Genomic DNA, 18,355 nt, shown 5'->3' with positions numbered 1-18,355 from the left:
CACCACCCTCCAACCATGAGAATTTCTCCAAAATTCTCCTTTCAGTTAATATCTAAAACAAATTCTCTTTTGTCAAGTTGAATTAGAACTGGCAGAAAAATATAAAGGCAGGATAATTTTCTGCTCAATAGGACAAGAACATCTCTAAATTGCATTTGGGTTGTGGTATACCACGGCTAATTCACATGTAGCAGTTGTCCCCAACCTGGTGCCTTCCAGAAACACTGGGCCCGCAGCTTGGAGAGCTGAGGCCTACACAGGCAACTGCCAGAGAATTGTAGTCCTGGTGCATCGGGAGATGACCAGGCTGGGCCCATCTCTCACTTGTCTGCCAAGAGCTGAGTCCTGACCAGAATGCATAATAAGATAAAGGACCACTGTTGGACTAGACCAAAAGCCCATCTAATTCTATAATCTCTTTTCCTTTTCATCCATAGCCTTTTCCAGTAGCTGCTACAGGCCAAAACTGTGAATGGAATTACAAAATTACACAAATGTTGGCATGTTTACAGCTAGAACTTTCACCCTTAGTCTTCTTGCTCCCATTGAGAACAAATGCTTCTTGGCACAAAGGGATTCCCACGGACAAGAGGCATTGCTCACCCACCCACCCCCACTTCCTGTACAAGCTTGTGTGCTTCACATACAAATGACTTCAGAATTCAACATCATCGCTGGAAGCTTTCCCCAACCCGGTGGAGCTGGGAATTTCCAACCCACGCAGTGCACCTGAAAGCCAAAGATCTCGTAAATATAATTGGATGCAAATCCAGCACTATTCTTACACGTTTCATTACAAAATTTGTTAACTTCCTCTGTTATTTTCTGCTTTGCTTGCAGAGGCAAAAAAGAGATAACAAAACTCTGGATCAATAAATACCTCTGGGAAGTTAGAAAATAAATTAATATTTAGAATAGAAAAATAATCTGCAAAAGTACACAGGGGCTATATTAAAGTAGCTTTTTTATTATGTGCAATAAGGCAGTATATGAAATTGAATTAAATTGTAAGTTAAAATAGAATGACAGAGAAATATGCTAGTTTACATTTCTCCTTTCCCCCTCAAAGGCTGGAATTCTAAAATCACTTACTTTGTAAGTGGTCTGACTAGTGCCAGTGGAGATCTTTGCAATGAGTTCAACAACAACAACAACAACAATAAAGGAATTCAAGATCCTAGCACACCAAAACCAAGCAGGGGAGACAGATTTTTTTCTCCCTAGTTAGGTATATTTTAATAGATTGGATGAGCTAAGATTTTTAACATTTATAAAAGTAGGCTTTTTTAAATAGGAAAAAAAAAGCAGAAAAGTAACAACCCCCCCCCCCAACTTCTGAGCTTCTAAAATGTGTTAAAATACATAGCAGCACGTGACATAAATTTGCAAATTTTCACTAGCAGCATGTCGTAGGACCTGCATGAGTAACAACAGAACACTCAGGCAGCATGTTGTGGATGTAGATTTTCAATCATGGAATGTAGGTATTTGTTGTTAAGTGTCATATTTATTCTACTGAAGCAACAGCAAAGCATATAGTTTTTGGCTGGTAAAAGAATGACTGAGCTTGGGCATCAACAGCGAGTTTCCCTGGACACTGCCATGAGCCCCCTATTACTGACACAGTCCCTTGAGATATTCTAGTGCTTCCACTGAGCACCCAAGCCATAACTGCCCATAGCTCAGCAGAACAATAGAGCACAGATCCAGGTCACTGGGGGAAATATAAATGGCAGCTACTCAGGGTTCTTCAATGTCATCAATCGTTTGTATCTGGTGGAAATAAAGGAGAGCAGGTAGGAGAGACCTCTCTCACAAATGGTGAGGAGGAGGGACCTATGTACAAAAGAGTCACCCGAAATCTGAGGGAGATACAATTCTGTGGCACTCGAAAGAGGAATGCTCTTGAGTGCAAGGCCTGTGCTCTTGTATATTTGTTCTACATTACATCAGATTTCATGGCTCAATAAATGAGAAGTAAATATGGTGGGTTGCATATGTATTGTAGCCTTCACACCAGGGTGGCCACTGCCCAATTACCCCTTAACCAGCAATATTTGATACTTCATCCTTTTTGATAAGGCATCTCAGAAATAGGTGCTGTTGATTGTTGTAGTTTGGAATAAAATCATGACACATACTTTGATTTCCTGCAAGTCAGACTTCACAAAAATAATTCTCCTAATCACAGATAGCAAGATGATTTTTTTTCCCCTGTCTGTTCTTAATGACTAAATATAAAGAATAAAAACATGTGAGCTACAGCTGAGCCATTTTGTGTCAAGAATGTTTATTTCCCTTGTGTCACCTGAGAATTTTAATTTGTTTCATGAATGAAAGGCTGGCATAAAGTTATTTGGATCCATGTAATCTAAACCACCAGTCTGTATTTTGCACATGTTTGGAACTGGGAGGCAATAGACCATGTCTTTTTCTGCCTGGCTCTTCTGGTTGGACTCCTTTGGCGGGTCCTGAAAAGAAGGCAAAACCTCCATTCTAGACTCTGGTAATAATACCAGAATATGATTAGCTACAACAGTTGAAACCGTGATGTATTCTTTTGCATCTGTAGGTCCAGGGCCCTTTTCAGTTTTGTCAATACTTTCTTTCTGCTTGGGTAACACAGCCAAAGCGCCATCATTGCTGACTTTGTGAACCTCTACATAATCCATGGGCTTTGTAGACGTCAAAGGCAGCTGCCCTGGAGGTGCTAACCAAAACACCTCTTGATTATACTGAGCATTTAGAGACAAATTTGCTTCATTCTCCAGTTGGGTTGTTTTTTCTTTACTAACAGTCTCAATGGATTCAGGAGGTTGAGAACAACGCTTTCCTTCACTTCTCCCCAAGATGGGTGACCTTTTTACATTTGTGGCTTTGAGTGCTATTTTGCAGATCTCTATGGTGTCATGAGAGGAACACTTTCGATTGTGAGTGTTCCCTGGCTGGTCTCCAGGCCATGTAGATGCTTTTGGGCTCCCGCTGGTCAACCATGTGAAATGCCTTTCAGGGTCTAGTTTCAATGTTTCTGATAGGTTTTTTCTATCAGTGTTCCTGTGTATCTCATCAGGACCCAGTACTTCTGCTTCAGAGGGCAGTTTTCTGGCTTCCTTATGTTTCTCTCGCAGTAGAGATGGACTCTCATAGCTTCCTCTTCCTGAGTCACAGCCTGTTTCTTGATGTGCTGGCTTTATATTTTTATTGGGGTTACTCTTTTCATGGTCTGGCATTAACTGCTGATCTTCACTGTCATCTATCTCCAAAAATTCTACCAGCAGATCATCATAGTCTGAAGTTGGAGGAAAACCCTGGCAATTGAGAGCACTCAGTAATTCTTCAGATTTCCCTGCCTGGAGAAAGATGAAATACAAACTGGATGACTATAATACTTGCATAAGAATGACCTGAATACATTTGAACATACAGCAGAGGAAATACAGATCTAAAGGGTGTAACATTTTTTCAAGCAGAAAGGTGCATGTGGCTGTTGAGTCATGATAGGAGCTGCACTTCAAAAAGTTTTCATTCATTCATTCATTCATCAAATTTATAAGGCCACCCATCTCACAAAAAGTTGTTGGAGTCAGGATAAAGTTATATTTAATTTAATGTATAAGTTTTATATTTAACAACTTTTACATTAAATATTTGGGAAGTGCTCCAGCAGCCGCATTTAAAATTTTGGTGGGCCTGTGTGAAGCCCTGAGGCTATAGCTTTGCATCCCTGCTATATAAATAGGCACTAAACTGGTGCAGAATATTCAATAAACACCAAAAGATCTATTTTATGAGTTTGTTACAAGGATCAGAATTAGAAAATAATTTCTTTGAAAGAGGTGCTTCAGGACACAGCCCTATAACACACATTTTATTTATTGATCAAATTTTGTCACCTCCCATCTCCCCCAAAAGATGGACTCTGGGCGGTTTACAATAAAGCTAAAAAAGATTAAAATACAATAAAAACAAGATATATTACATAACGTATAAATATATTGTAGTATAAGGTATAAAATGCATATGACGTACTTCGTCTCTTGAGCATGTACAGTTGTTCAATACTGTGGTTACCAAGGGCAGACAAACTGTTGCACTGTGGCAAATACGGGATCAAAAATGAGATATGGCAGGCCCAATTCAGATTGTAATCATAATTGAGGACAAGATAAAGCTCCCTATTCTTACTCCATGTTTCCAATCCAGAACAGACCTTCTACACTGGCTCTTAATCAAAGAAAATCCCATTCAAAGTAAATGTGTCTGTATATGAAAGTAGAGAACTTGCTCGCTTTTAGTTCAGGCAAATTAGCAATAGCAGAAAAAGTATCCATTTGGAAGGCTTAATGTTTCTCGATGTTCTTTTTGGTCAAACAATGTGTGACCAAAGTAAGGGATTTTCACATTCTGTTGGCGAAGACCCAAGTTCTCACCTGTAATAGTTGAACATCAAAGCCTTTTATTTTTGGACCTGGAACTGGTGGTAGAAGGTGAGCCACCATCCTGAAATGCAAAAGGGAGACTGAAAAAAAAACAAAACTCCAAAAGTGAACTTGATTTTACAATTATTTCCTTCCTCCTTATGTTAAAATAACATTTCTGAAGGCAGCTACTGCAGTGGGATTTAATTCCTTTTCCCATCGATCTGAACATAAAAATAGCTCTGCTTGTTGGAACATTTTAAGAAGGGATCCTCACAGGTGACTCTTCAATGGCTTGGAATTGGCAGAGCCCAGGAGGAGACTGTACAGATTGGAAGAGAGTTGTTACTCTAATGCCCATCATTATCCTTTGAATAAGACGTTTTGATGCAAGCAAGCACCCTAATATGATGCTCTAGACCAGTGCTTCTCAACTCTGAAATATCTTCCCTCTCATCTTTGAATTACCGGGCTCAGACAATAGCTGGATGAAAATACTAAATGATTAAAAAAATGACTACCATTCAGTGGCAGCATAGGTATAAGTTGCACATGGAAGGTCATCTTCAGATAAAAAGATCTCTGGTGCCAGAATTATTAAACGTTTCCTCTGCCTCCTGCTCCTCAACTGATTGTTCACAGACAGCTGGCTGCAAATAGCATCTACTACCTTTGAGTCTGATTGAAAGAAGAAAGGTCCCCAAGTCATTTTCTGACTCTTTGGGGGATGCCGTTTTCACAACGTTTTCTTGGCAGACTATAGAGCGGGGTGGTTTACCATTACCTTCCCCAGTCATAATTCCCTTTTCCCCAGAAAGCTGGGTACTCATTTTACCAACCTTGGAAGGATGGAAGGCTGAGTTGACCTGAGTCAGCTACCTGAGAAACTAGCTTCCACTGGGATCGAACTCAGGTCATGGGGAGAGTTTCAGTTGCAATACTGCCGGCTACCACTCTGAGCCACGTGAGGCTCTTGAGTCAGATTATTCCTCTTTAAATACTAACCATGGCAAAGAGGTCAGAATTGGGACCAGGGTGGACAGAGAGAAATTTCAAATGCTTTCTCCCCATGTTACAGGTCTGTTAGTAATCACATCAAGTTGCTACTTGCCCCAGGTGGGAAGCCTATATTCTGACCTTCCACTCCTGAGGTTTAAATAAATAAAAGGAGATAGCATGCATGTACGTATTTAAGTAAGATCTAGATTGTCACTGGCATTCTTTAAAGAGAAATATCAGAGTTGGATTATAGGATTTTGATGCACAAACCTGACACTGAGTTTTGGGTTAGGAATTGGGATACAGGAATTGACTCTACAACACATTAAGCCATCATTTGTTTAGCTATGATTTACTGAATAACACAATTAATCAGATTTGAACAACATGCTAAGTCATAAACTGAAGTTTACAAACCACAATATGCTAACCCCAAATCAAATCAATCATATTACTCTTTATCAACCCCAATCTGAAATGCTGATAGTTTAGAAAGTATTCTTTAAGTGAAGGTAGTATTATCAATTTTTAATAGCTACACAGAGTTTGAACAATCAATGGGCTAAGATGATGTGAGTATGTAGTGGAGATTTGTAAATAAACCCCTAGTATTTGCCTAGTCCAGAAGCAGAACCCAATAGTTACAGATAGGCAATCATCCATTAGACAGGAGGAACAGCCTTTTCCCTCCACTGCTATTGGAGGGAAATTTTATGGCTGATTTGTTTTTGTGCATCTTGCAGTATCTAAAGTTGTAGCTTACTTGGTTCTTTTCAAAGCCAGTATCCAGATTAGGATCAAACATGTGGTAATTGATAAAAAAACCACAAAGATCCAAACAACTACATCCTTTAGGTTAATACCTAAGAAAGAAAACAAGGTTTAAATTTCATGCAGTTGCATATAACTTCATTAAATGTTTTTAACTTAGACGAGGAATTTTATCTCCATAATTTTATTTTATCTCCATAACAACTTTGTGAAGCTAAGTTATGGTGCCATGACTGATTCAAGAACATCCAGTGAATGGTGACATTTGACCTGGGTTATTACATTTGCTCCTAGATAAATTCATGGTCATAAGTAATCTCTTCACCAAACTACATGTCTTTAAACTTCCTCAAGATGGATTATCATGGCATGCCAAATTTTATACCAGCAATGAGAAACCTGAGATCCTAGGACTACATGTCTACTTCCTGAGCCCCATCAACAGATACATAGAGGTAAACAACATTTACATACCATTCAAAAGAGACAATAGAAAAGCCAAAAGACCAGAACACCTCCTTGCCAGCAATCAACACTCAGATATGCAAAGATTAACACTAGGATTAACACCAGATGAACAATCAAACAGCACAATACACCCTAATCAAGGAACTATTAACTCAGGCAATCAACCAAGCTGCAAACAACAGCCCAATCAAGGAACTCCCAAGAAGAGAACAACACCCCCACCAACACAAGCTGGACAAACAGAGAGCAAGGCCCACTCCCTCTTTGCACTGAAGATGTTGCCTAGTCTGGCAATGAAATGTCTGCAAGAAAACAACAAAGCTCAGAGAGCACCAAGGACTCCAGAGACAATAAAGGATTAGAAATTTCATTTCTATGATTTCTACAGGATTTGTTTGTTTGAATCACAGAACTGGAGGGGCAATTTAGGACCTCTCCTCCAAACTGCTTTAAATGGCAGGAATTCAAATTAAGACAACCCTGACAGATGGCTGCCAAATTCCTGTTTGAATCTAGCCAGTGAAGGAGAATCCACCACTCTCCTTTCATAACTGGTTCCCCTGCTGAATTGCTCTTACCATTAGGAAGTTTTCTCTAACACTGAATGGGATTTGCCTTCCAGGAATTTCAAACTATAAATCTACAGTTCTTTTCTCTGGGGTGGTAGAAAACAGCCCAGCACTTCATATGTGTGATAACTCTGCTGATCCTTGAAAAGTGCTACCATAGCTCCTCTCTTTTTTTCAAGACGAAACATTTCTAGTTCCTTCAGTCTCTCTTCAAGAGATTAAAAAGTATGTAAGGTATTGTGAGCTGGGGGTTAAAAGTAAAATAAAAAGTGTCTCAATTTCATGAGGAACAAGGATGAAAAATTTGACCTTTAAAACATTTTGCATACGCATCAGAAGGAACAGGGAAGTGACAGCTTATCTATTGTAAAATTGGTGATGGGGCAAGGTAATGTGCCTAAAACAAAGGGGAAGTATGCCTCCGGACCCTGAGCTGGAGGGAGGGGGATGAAAGATATATGAATGTCAAATACAGTCAGTAGGACAAGAATTTGTAGTCAATGGTGTATAAACTGCTGGCTGGTGCCGGCAGAAATATGTTTGCATTAGAATGAGACCCTGAAACAAGTAGGTGATAAGAGTTGCAGGAACATCCTGCTAACATATGAATATGGCAATTAGGTCATAAAATGTTTTGGAATAGATAGAAAGATTGTGAGCTGAGCCCTCGTATGAGGGGGAGGACAGCTAGGGTATAAAAGTTTTGTGTTAACTTTGTTCTTGGTTCCTTCTTGCACGAAGGGACCCGCCTTTGCAAACGCGTTACAAATAAACTCTTTTCTCTGCATCATCGAACCTATTGATTGGAATTCTTTTGGGAGGTTTTCCCGCTGACAGTATCAAAATGACTTTTATTAAAAAAAGAAGAACAGAATCATGCCCTAGTGGTTCAGCCTGCTTGTATCTGTTGCCTTTCTCTGCCCCAGTTGAAAGCACTTAATCCTGTTCAGCCAAAACAGGTCCCAAAGTAGCTTCAGTAACTCAGGAGGGTAAATTTGGGAAAGTGATAAACAAAAATGTCAGTATTTGAAAAAAAAAACCATATAAAATTGTATGAAAATAAATGTAAATTCAAGCTCTTTTAAGAAGTTCAGGTCTGATGTAGAAACTACATGAACTGGACTCAGAACTGAATACATATAAAACTGACATAGCTTGAAACTGGCTGATTTTTCCATCTCTGTCAGTACACAACACAACACAACAAAATCTCAGCTCACACTTTCACTACCTTAAAGATACAACACAAATGAAAAAAGCAATCCAGGCTTCACAGAACACACTGTAAGGCTGTGTATCTAGCTATGTTGGAAAAGGTGTCCCATCCATTTCCTGACATATTTGATCAATTTTATGGAATTTATTGTTATACTGTAGATTATACTGAAGTCTTCCCCATTCCAGGTGCTGGACTTCAATTTCCAAGATTTATATTCAGGGTGGGAAAAGCATGTTATATTTATAAAAAAAACATGTTATATTTTATAATCCCTCTCCCCACCTCCATTTAAATAATAAAGTATGTATGTTAGTTGCTGATGTTACCATACAGGAAAAGAAATCCAAAGCTGCAAAGACAGAATTACAGTAGGGACATGGAACGTAAGTAGGGACATGGAACGCACATGGGAAAGCTCAACACAGTGAAAGAAGAAATGAAACGACTACAAATTGACACCTTAGGCATTAGCCAATTGAGAAGGACTGGAGTTGGACACTTTCAATCCCAGTAGTTGGATCACACTCTTTATTACTCAGGTCATGAAAAACAAAGAAGAAACAGTGTTGCTTTTATAGTTAGGAAGTGTATAGCAAGAACAGTACTTAGCTACAATGCAATCAATGACCAAATAATATCAATTAGACTTTAATATGACAATCATTCATGTTATGCTCCAACCACCAGTGATGAAGAAGAGGAGGTTGATGACTTCTATGATCAAGTTCAATTTGAAATTGACAGAACATGCAAGCAAGATGTGCTGCTTGTGATTGGAGACTAGAATGCCAAACTTGGAAACATGAAAGAATAAAATGTTGGATTGTATGGCTTAGGAAACTGAAATGGAGCAGGAGACCAACTTATCAATTTCTGCCACTCCAATAATTTCTTCACAGCTAACACAGTCTTCAAATAACCAAAACGATGCCTCTATACATGGATATCACCAGAAGGAATATATAGAAATCAAATTGATTAGATTATTGATAAAAGGAGGTGGAGAACTCAATTATAGCATCAAAGACATGGCCAGGTGCTGACCATAGAACAGATCATTAACTGCTCATGTGCAAGCTCCAAGTTAAACTAAAGAAGAAAAAGAAAGCCAGTCAATTTCAATGATATGACCTTGAACATACCCACCATTTTCAAGGAGAACATCAGGAATCACTTTGAAGTCCTGAACCTCACTGATAGAGAACCATACGGAATGAACTTAAAGAAACTGTTAAGGTGGAATGTGAAAAGAGACTGCCAAAAATTAAGAAAGAGAAGAAAGCAAACTGGATGTCAGAACAAACCATGGAAATTGCCAAGAAAAGGAGAGAAGCCAAAGCCAAGGAAGACAAAAATCTCAAAAAGGAACTTAACAAAGAGTTTCGGAGAGCTGTTAGAAGAGATGAGAAACAATATTACAACAACATTTGTAAAGACGCTGAGGATGGAAACAGACATGGAAAAATAAGGAAAGTCTTTCAAAAGATCTCTGAACTCAGAAGGAGCTTCCAAACTTGAATTGGCATGCTAAAGGACTCCAATGGACAGATAGTAACTGATTCAAAGGAGATCAAACAAAGATGGGAGGAGTATACTGATATACTGTACAGTCAAGATGTCAACATCCAAGATACCTTAGAAGATATTCCCTACTTACAAGAACCTCTAGTCCTAGAAGATGAAGATAGATCAGCACTCAGTCATTACCAGTTGGGAAGGCTACAGGAACTTATGGAATACCCAGTAAAATATGGCAAGCAACAGAAGAAGAATCAGTTAAGGTTCTAACCAAGCTAGGCCAACAAATCTGGAGAACGTCACAGTGGCCAACCAACTGGAAGAGGTCAATCTATATTCTAATACCAAAATAAAAGGAGACTTAACAGAATGTGCAAACTACTGTACAATAATCTTTATTTCACATGCTAGCAAAATAACGCTTAGGATCATGCAATGCACATTAGAGCCCTACATGGAAAAAGAGATGCCAGATGTTCAAACTGACTTTAGAAAAGGCAGAGGAACACAAGATATTATCGCTGATGCATGCTGGATAATTGAGAAAGCCGAAGAATATCAAAAAGAAATCACTGTGTGCTTCATTGATTATAGAAAGGCCTTTGATTGTGTTGATCTCATCAAGCTGTGGAAAGTACTTGGAAAAATGGGAATCCCAGAATATCTCGCTGTCTTCATGAGAAACTTATATACGGTCAGGAAGCCACAGTACAGACAGAACGTGGTGAAGCAGACTTGTATACTCTCCCCTTATTTATTCAACCTACTGTATACGTGGAATAAGGTGGGAGGGGAAGAAAACGAAGCCAAGGAACTCCACCAGTTCCTGTCCTCAGTATGCCCTCTGTACTATAAACAAGGATGGCACCATTTACAAGGATCATGCCTATGGCAGGATAGAGAACTACACATTTTATTCCAATATAGTTTTCTGCTGGCTCAAGGACTGGAAGGTAGCATTTTAATTCCACCATGACGAAAAACCTTAAGCTAAACTAAACTTGCTCTTCGTTTCGTATGCCTAGTGCTAATAAAAGGCCAGACAAAGGTCATCTCACCTTGTTGGAGTTTAATAGAACTTTCAGTGCTCCAGGTGCTCCAGTTACCATGATCTGATCTGCAACGAACCTGTGCCACATATCTTTCTCCTGGATTTACGCTGAACATCTTATAAGTCGTCCTTTGCCCAACAAATATTTTCTGGAAATATAAGAATATATACACACGTACATATATAAAAGAGCTTCTGTATAAAATATAGGAAAGAGCTTCATAAGTTGTCCTGATTTAGCAACCACAATTAAACAAAGCAGTCACTAAGTGAAACCACAACTGTGCTTATTATCTTACTTCAGCTTTCCTTTGCTTTACAGACCCATGAAGGTTGTAAATTGGTCCTAAAGGAGGATTGGTCATAAAGTTACTTTTTTCATCACTGTTGTAACTGTCCATGGTCACTAAACGAGGCAGTCGCTAAATGTAGATTACTTGTATATTAGTTCTTTTGACAAGGAAAGAGACATTTAAAAGTGTGTATGTATAGTCTGGACAGTGAAGGAGGATAGTAATTTTGCTTCTTACTCTTGCAACAATGAAATTTAGGATTCAGGTAGACAAACGGGTTGATAAAGGTTGGGGACAGATTTTTTAAAAAAGAACTTCTACACAAAGTATCCCCATTCATCCCATCCTGGTTAGCCCAGATCACTTTACACACAGCCAAACAACACAAGTCATGTCTTATCCAGTTTGGCTCCTAGAATGCTTTCAACACAGTGTTGCAACTGCAGCCCCTGAAAATCTTGGATGGGGTCCCTAAAATACTTCCCAAAATTTCTGCCATGTCGGGATGTCTGCAGGGGGGCACCTACTATCTGGTCCTCTTGTCCCATTCGCCAAGTTGCAATTTTTAATGGGACAGAAGGAAAAAAATAAATGATATGTAATCGTATTAAATGAATTAAATTAAATTATTAAATTTTGATTAATATTACACTTAATTTCAACCAAATCAAAATTAGGTTTTGGTCTCAGCAACTTCTTAGCATTCCTGCCCATTTCTGGGACTATGGCACTTACATGCTACTTGAAGGCCAGATATGGTTGCATACCCCTCCTTGAAAGAGCCTTGGATATACAAGTGGTCCTCGCTTAACAACCACTTGTTCAGCAACTTATGACAGAGCTGAATGAGTGGTAATTATGACTGGTTCTCATGCTTACGATGGTCACAGAATCCCCACGGTAACATGATCGCCATTTGTAACCTTTACTGCTGGCTTCTGACAAGCAAAGTGAATGAGGAAGCTGGCAGGAGGTTGCAAATGGCGACCAGGTGACATTGCACTTAACAACGGCATGGGATTCATTTAATGATGGTAACTGGAACTGCTGGAACTGCTGTCGCTAAGTGGTGTGGTCATATGACATCGTGCTTTATGATTGCGTCACTTAGTGACAGAAATTCTGGTCCCAATTACCGTTGTTAAGTAAGGACTACCTGTGTTTTGTGAATGAGACTGGAGAACTGCACAGTGAAAACAGACTTACCCATGCATCGGAGAGTACTATATTAGGGTATGCTATGAACTGCTGCAAAAGCTTTATTTGGATTACACATACGAACATATCAATAAATAAAGAAGTATTTTAAGTGCTTGCTCAATCCAAATTTCTCAATCCAAATTTCTTTTTTTTTTTTGGTTTACTATTACATTATTCAAAATACAGCACATATTGTTTGTTATATTGACCTTTTTTTTTGTGACATAAAAGTCATGCAGAACATTTGGCCATCAGGAATGAAAAATCTTACTTCCCACTCTTGTCCTCCTTCGGGCTTTATGCGTAGCTCATACTCCAGAGTTAGCCAGCCTGATTTGACATCACCCAGGGAAGGTGGATTCCAATTCAACAACAGATATTCGCCATATACTTTTTTCTCAAATTCTAGGGAGAGATTTTCTGGAGGGTCTGGCTGAACTGAAAAATGAAGGATCAGAGATTTACATTTCATGGATGAAAATGAAGGCATCCCTTGAATAGTAAGACTTGGGCTCCCTCTCTTGTACCCCATTGTTACATATTACAAAGGGGAGTTTTACGATGACTTGGGCCAGGTCCATAGTGGCCAAGAACTCCTGAGCTTCTCTAGACTCTATGCCAAACAAGGGCAGATTTAAGCCTCCAAGAACATCAGCTTTGGAGATACCGCTGCCAAACTGGTGGTGGGTTCAAGCAGCTCAGGCAGAGACACTGCTGTGTAGCAGGGAGGTTGGTAGAACAGCTACAAACCCAACTGCTCCCTAGAGGCCAACTTTAACCACAGGGTCTCATATTCAGATATCTGCAGAGCAATGCAGATGAACAACATCTGTGTCAGGCCCCCTTCTCTTGGTTCGCCTGCCATTAGAGGTTATTGGTATATTGTTTTCTGCTACAGATTAAGGTTGCTACAGTAACTAATCATTTTGGCTGGGTGGAATTTAATTGTCCTCTTTTCAGGTGTTAATAGTTGCATAGCCTGAAGCGAGGGCAGTTTGCTTGTTAGTTTCAGTTCCTTCTCTTTAGGCTTGTAGAGAGTAAGCAGCTCTCTGAGAGCTTCTGAAAATGCAAAGCCTGTAAATATGTTTTTGTGCTTTCTGTAAATAAATTTATTTTTATAGAAATGCCTGGTGTGTGACTTTTCTGATCTCTCCTGGGCCAAATGCTTTCTAGCACTCTGCCAACAGAGGTTTGTACACGTGTTAGCTGGCTTCATGCATTCACTGCATTTCCAGAGAACCAACCCAGGTTAGCTTCACATTCCTTTGCCTCAGCCCTTTTACCCAAGGATGCTTTGCTGCTGATAAGTGTCATGCACTGCCTACCGCCGAGTAACACGCAGACACTGGTTCAGTTGAAGCAGGCTCTGGTTTATTCATAGCGTAGTTACAGTTGTAGAAAAAAGCTGAGAGTGACAGGAGCGCGCCGGTGCGGGGTTTAAATACCCCGCGCCGGTCAGCGCCCCCTCACTCGAGGTTACGTCACCCCCCCTTTGTCCCACATGCTGTCTTGCCGGTAGGTGAGGGGTTGCGAGGCCCCGCTGGCGCTCCGGGATCGCCCATCATCGGTTTCCCTATTCATCCGGTGATTGCTGTCAGCTGGGCGATCTCCGTTGCGCTAGCGCTAACAGCTTGGGTGTGCCTCGCGATCCGCTTAGCCATTGTATCTTCTTCTTTCGTCTTTGTGAGTTGATGGCTGCTTATCCTGAGCCCCTTCCCCTGTTTCCTCGTTATTGTCATGTGTGCCATTGCGCTGATGTCTTCAGCTCAACGGCACTCATGACATACTGCCCCCTGTCCGAATAGTGCCCCCCCCCCGGCTTTCCGGTTTTTTACCAGGAGAGCTGTCAAAATGTTTTTTTTTTTTTTTTTTTTTGAATTTCCCGCCGGAGTGTTTTCACCCCTCCCTTTGTTCCGCTCTCTACCACGTGTCCATCTAGGGTGTGTTCCCAGTGCGCATGCCCCGGTCACACCCTGGGCGTGCGCATGCTCCGACCACACCCTGCTTGTTTGGCTCAGTTCGGCGAGGAGAGAGGCGTGGCTGGTCGGGTGCTTATCAGCTCCAGGTAGGGCCCTTATTTTTATTCTAAGTGCGTCGCCTTTGTTATGTGTGCTCCTGGGCGTTGCCCCCAGGATGCACTGTTGACTTGATTGCCACTCCCCTGTGGGCCCGGGGCGGGGGGAGGGTGCTGGCGACCGCTTGTCACTGCCTCGTGGGCCCGGGGCGGGGGGGGTGAGTCCCGGGGGGGGGAGGTCCACCCAAGTCGCGGGCTTGGGGGGGGCCCTTTCCCTTGGGGCACGGTAGGCGGGGGGGGCCCGCGGGGGAGGGGGTATGCAGGTGCCGGTTTGCTTGTCTCGCCTTAGGCTTGTCGGGGTACGCCCGGTGAAAAGCCCGGGTCAGGTCAGGCGCGTTAACGTTGTGCGCCGCCACCCATTCTGGGTGGGGGAAGTGTTTCCACCTGACCAAATAGTGTAAAGTTCCCCGTTGCCTGCGGGAGTCGAGTATGTCCCTTACTTCAAAGTGATGTTGGCCGTCGATCATCACTGGTGAGGGCAGTGGCGTGCTTGGGTGCCATCGAGAGGTAGTTGCCGGTTTCAGGAGGCTGGTGTGGAATACCGGGTGGAGTCTCCGTAGGTTGTGTGGCAGGTCCAAGCGTATTGCCACCGGGTTCACTATCTGCGTGACTCGGAACGGCCTGATGTACTTAGGCCCCAGTTTTTTCGAGGGTTGGGGCGACTTTAGGAATTTGGTGGATAGGTAGACCATATCCCCAGCCTGGAACGTCGGTTGTTGGTGCCGGTGCTTGTCGGCCTGCTCTTTGTAGGCCGCCTGTGCTTCCTTCAGCGCTGCCGTGATTATTGGCCACGATTCCGCAATCTTCCGTCCCCAGTCACTAGCGTCCACCTGGGGTCCCGGGGGTTGTGGTAGCTCCGGTATGGGGACGAAGTCACGCCCCGAGACTACCTCGAACGGAGTTTTCCCCGTGCTCGTGTGAACGGCGTTGTTGTATGCGACTTCGGCGAACGGGAGCAGTTCGGCCCAGTCGTCTTGATGGTAGTTGGTGTATGAGCGTATGAATTGTTCTAGGGTGGCATTGAGGACCTCTGTGGCTCCGTCCGTCTGGGGGTGCCAGGCAGTGGATAGGGCCTGTTGGGTCCCTGTCAGCTTTAGGAAGGCCCGCCAGAATTTAGAAGTGAATTGTGTGCCCCTGTCGGTCACCACACGTGCGGGACATCCGTGTAACCTGTACACGTGGATGAGGAAGAGTTTGGCTAGTTGTTGTGCGGACGGGACCGATGTGCAGGGGATGAAGTGGGCCTGTTTCGAAAAATAGTCTTTCACTACCCAAATGGCCGTTTTCTTCTGGCTGGGTGGGAGGTCCACTATAAAATCCATGGAGATTTCCTCCCATGGGCGGGAGGGTTCTGCCACCTGTTGTAAAAGTCCCGAGGGCTTGCCTGGTGCCCGTTTGGCTCTGGCGCACGTTGGGCAGGATGCTACGTAGGCTTTCACGTCCCGTCTTAGCGCGGGCCACCAGAATTGACGCCTTGTTAGGTGCAGGGTCTTAAGGAACCCAAAGTGTCCCGCTTGCTTGGTGTCGTGGGATCTATGCAAGATCGCTTGGCGTTGCGAGTCCGGGACATAGATTCTGCCTTCCCCCCATGCCAGGTCCTGTGCCATCGTTACCTTGTCGGGGTTTGCCAGGAACCAGGGGTCGGTTTTGAGGGCGGCGGCGAGGTCCGTGCGTATCCCCCCTGGTAGTTGCGGTTGGCGTCGTCTGGTCACAGGTTGTCCCGCCGTCGGTTGCGCCGTAGAGTCGGGCTGCCTCCGAGTGCCGCTCCGGGTGGTCACAGCCATCCCCAGTTGGGAAGCGGATAGGACCGTCCCAATCGTGTCTGGGGCGGGCTCTTCGTCTTGGGGCAGTCGGGAAAGGGCGTCAGCCAGGAAGTTCTTTTTACCTGGCATGAACTTCAGCTGGAAGTTGAAGCGGCTGAAGAATTGGGCCCATCGGACCTGTTTTGGGCTGAGGCGTCTGGGCGTTCGGAGGGCCTCGAGGTTCCGGTGGTCGGTCCAGACCTCGAATGGTTGGGCGGCTCCTTCGAGTAGGTGTCTCCATGTTTCCAGCGCCGATTTTACCGCGAAGGCTTCCTTCTCCCAGACGTGCCATCGCCTTTCTGTCTCGGAGAATTTCCTCGACAGGTAGGCACATGGTTTCAGGAGTCCTGTGGGGTCCTTTTGGAGTAGGATGGCCCCCAAGGAGAAATCTGAGGCGTCGGCTTGGACCACGAACGGCCGTTCTGGGTCCGGGTGCGCGAGGATTGGCTCTGTGGTGAACAGCGCTTCCAACTTATTGAATGCGGTCTGGCACGCGGGAGTCCAATTCAATACTGTGCCTGGGTTCTTGGCGCGTCGGGTGTCCCCCACCCCTTTGGTTTTGAGGAGGTCCGTTAGGGGGAGGGCTATCTCCGCGAACCCCCGGGCGAATGACCTGTAAAAATTCGCGAAGCCGAGGAAGCTCTGGAGTTGGTGTCTGTTGCGGGGGCGTTCCCAGTTCAGCACCGCCTCGACTTTTGCGGGGTCCATTTCTATGCCGTCTCCGGAGATTCGGTACCCCAGGTAGTCTAGGCGCGCTTTATGGAATTCGCACTTTGCGGGTTTGGCATAGAGCTGCGCCCTTCTGAGCTTATCGAGGACGTGTCTGACTAGGGTCACATGTTCCTCGTGCGTTTTGGTGTAGATAAGGACGTCGTCTATGTAGACGAGGACCCCTTTGAACAGGTGTTCATGCAGGACCTCATTGATGAGCTGCATAAACACCCCCGGGGCCCCCGCGAGTCCGAACGGCAGCACTTTGTACTGGAAGGCGCCTAGGGGGCAGTTGAACGCAGTCTTCCATTCGTCCCCCTCCCTGATTCGGATGCGGTAGTACGCCTCGCGAAGGTCCAGCTTGGAGAAGACCTTGCCCGTGGACAGGTGGGCGAGCATATCTTTTACCAGGGGTAAGGGGTATTTGTTGGACAGGGAAGCCGCGTTTAGGCCCCGGTAGTCGGTGCAGAGCCGTAGGGTGCCGTCTTTCTTCTCCCGGAATAAGACGGGGGCTCCGACCGGTGAGCATGCTGGCTCTATGAATCCCCTCTCTAGGTTTTTATCGATGAACTCCCGGAAGGTTGCCATCTCCTTCGGGGTCATCAAGTAGATCTTCGGTCTAGGTAAGGGGACGTCGGGCAGCAGGTCGATCCGACAGTCCGTCTTGCGGTGGGGGGGTAGTTGGTCAGCTTCCGCCTCTCCGAAGACCTCGGAGAAGTCAGCGTATTGTTCCGGTAGGTCTGCTGTGGTAGCTGCGTTGTCCTGTGTAGCCGCCTCTGCTCGTCCCACAGTGGGGTTGGTTCTGCCCGCCGGAACTGGCGCCCGGTATTCGCCGTCGCCGAATATGAAGGTGCGGGTCTCCCAGTCGATGCGCGGGTTGTTTGTCGTGAGCCATGGCATTCCCAAGACTGCAATGGGTCGTCCGATGTGGGTGACTACGAACGATGTGCGTTCGGTGTGAGTGCCCATGTGCAGGGTGACCGGCTCGGTCTGCATCGTGGCTGGTTTCCCTCCCGCTGTTGAGCCGTCCAGCTGGTGGAATGCCAGCGGCGTGGGGAGGGGGGAGCAGCGGAGGTCGAGTTTGGCGACTAAGTCGGGGTGGATGAGGTTTTTCTAGCACCCCGAGTCCACTAGTGCCGCGGCCGTGGTGACTCCGTTGCCGGCAGAGAGTTTGATTGCCGCCATTATAATGGAGCTTTCGCCATTCCGTCGAGGTGGTCCGCGCTGCTGTCCCACCGCCTGCCTCGCAACGCGTTTCAGGG

At 44.2% G+C, this 18,355-nt stretch overlaps 1 protein-coding gene across 2 annotated transcripts in view; it reads right to left on the bottom strand.

Annotated features, from left to right (window-relative positions):
• Positions 1-1,487: 1,487 nt before the first annotated feature.
• The window catches only part of PRLR (prolactin receptor), a 108,842-nt gene continuing 91,974 nt past the window's right edge, over positions 1,488-18,355 (bottom strand). For both annotated transcript variants that reach the window (XM_063295754.1, XM_063295755.1), the window contains 5 exons: positions 12,778-12,944; positions 11,021-11,162; positions 6,181-6,280; positions 4,431-4,500; positions 1,488-3,350 (listed from right to left, as the gene is read on the bottom strand). In XM_063295754.1, the coding sequence (XP_063151824.1) occupies positions 2,328-3,350; positions 4,431-4,500; positions 6,181-6,280; positions 11,021-11,162; positions 12,778-12,944 (1,502 nt within the window). In that variant the 3' untranslated portion in view covers positions 1,488-2,327. The remainder of the gene's footprint in view (positions 3,351-4,430; positions 4,501-6,180; positions 6,281-11,020; positions 11,163-12,777; positions 12,945-18,355) is intronic.

Source organism: Candoia aspera, chromosome 2 (assembly GCF_035149785.1).
Source record: "Candoia aspera isolate rCanAsp1 chromosome 2, rCanAsp1.hap2, whole genome shotgun sequence".
NCBI classification, from domain to species: Eukaryota; Metazoa; Chordata; class Lepidosauria; order Squamata; family Boidae; genus Candoia; species Candoia aspera.
The sequence above is the reverse complement of the archived record's forward strand: the minus strand, read 5'-3'. Positions and strand labels throughout refer to the sequence as shown.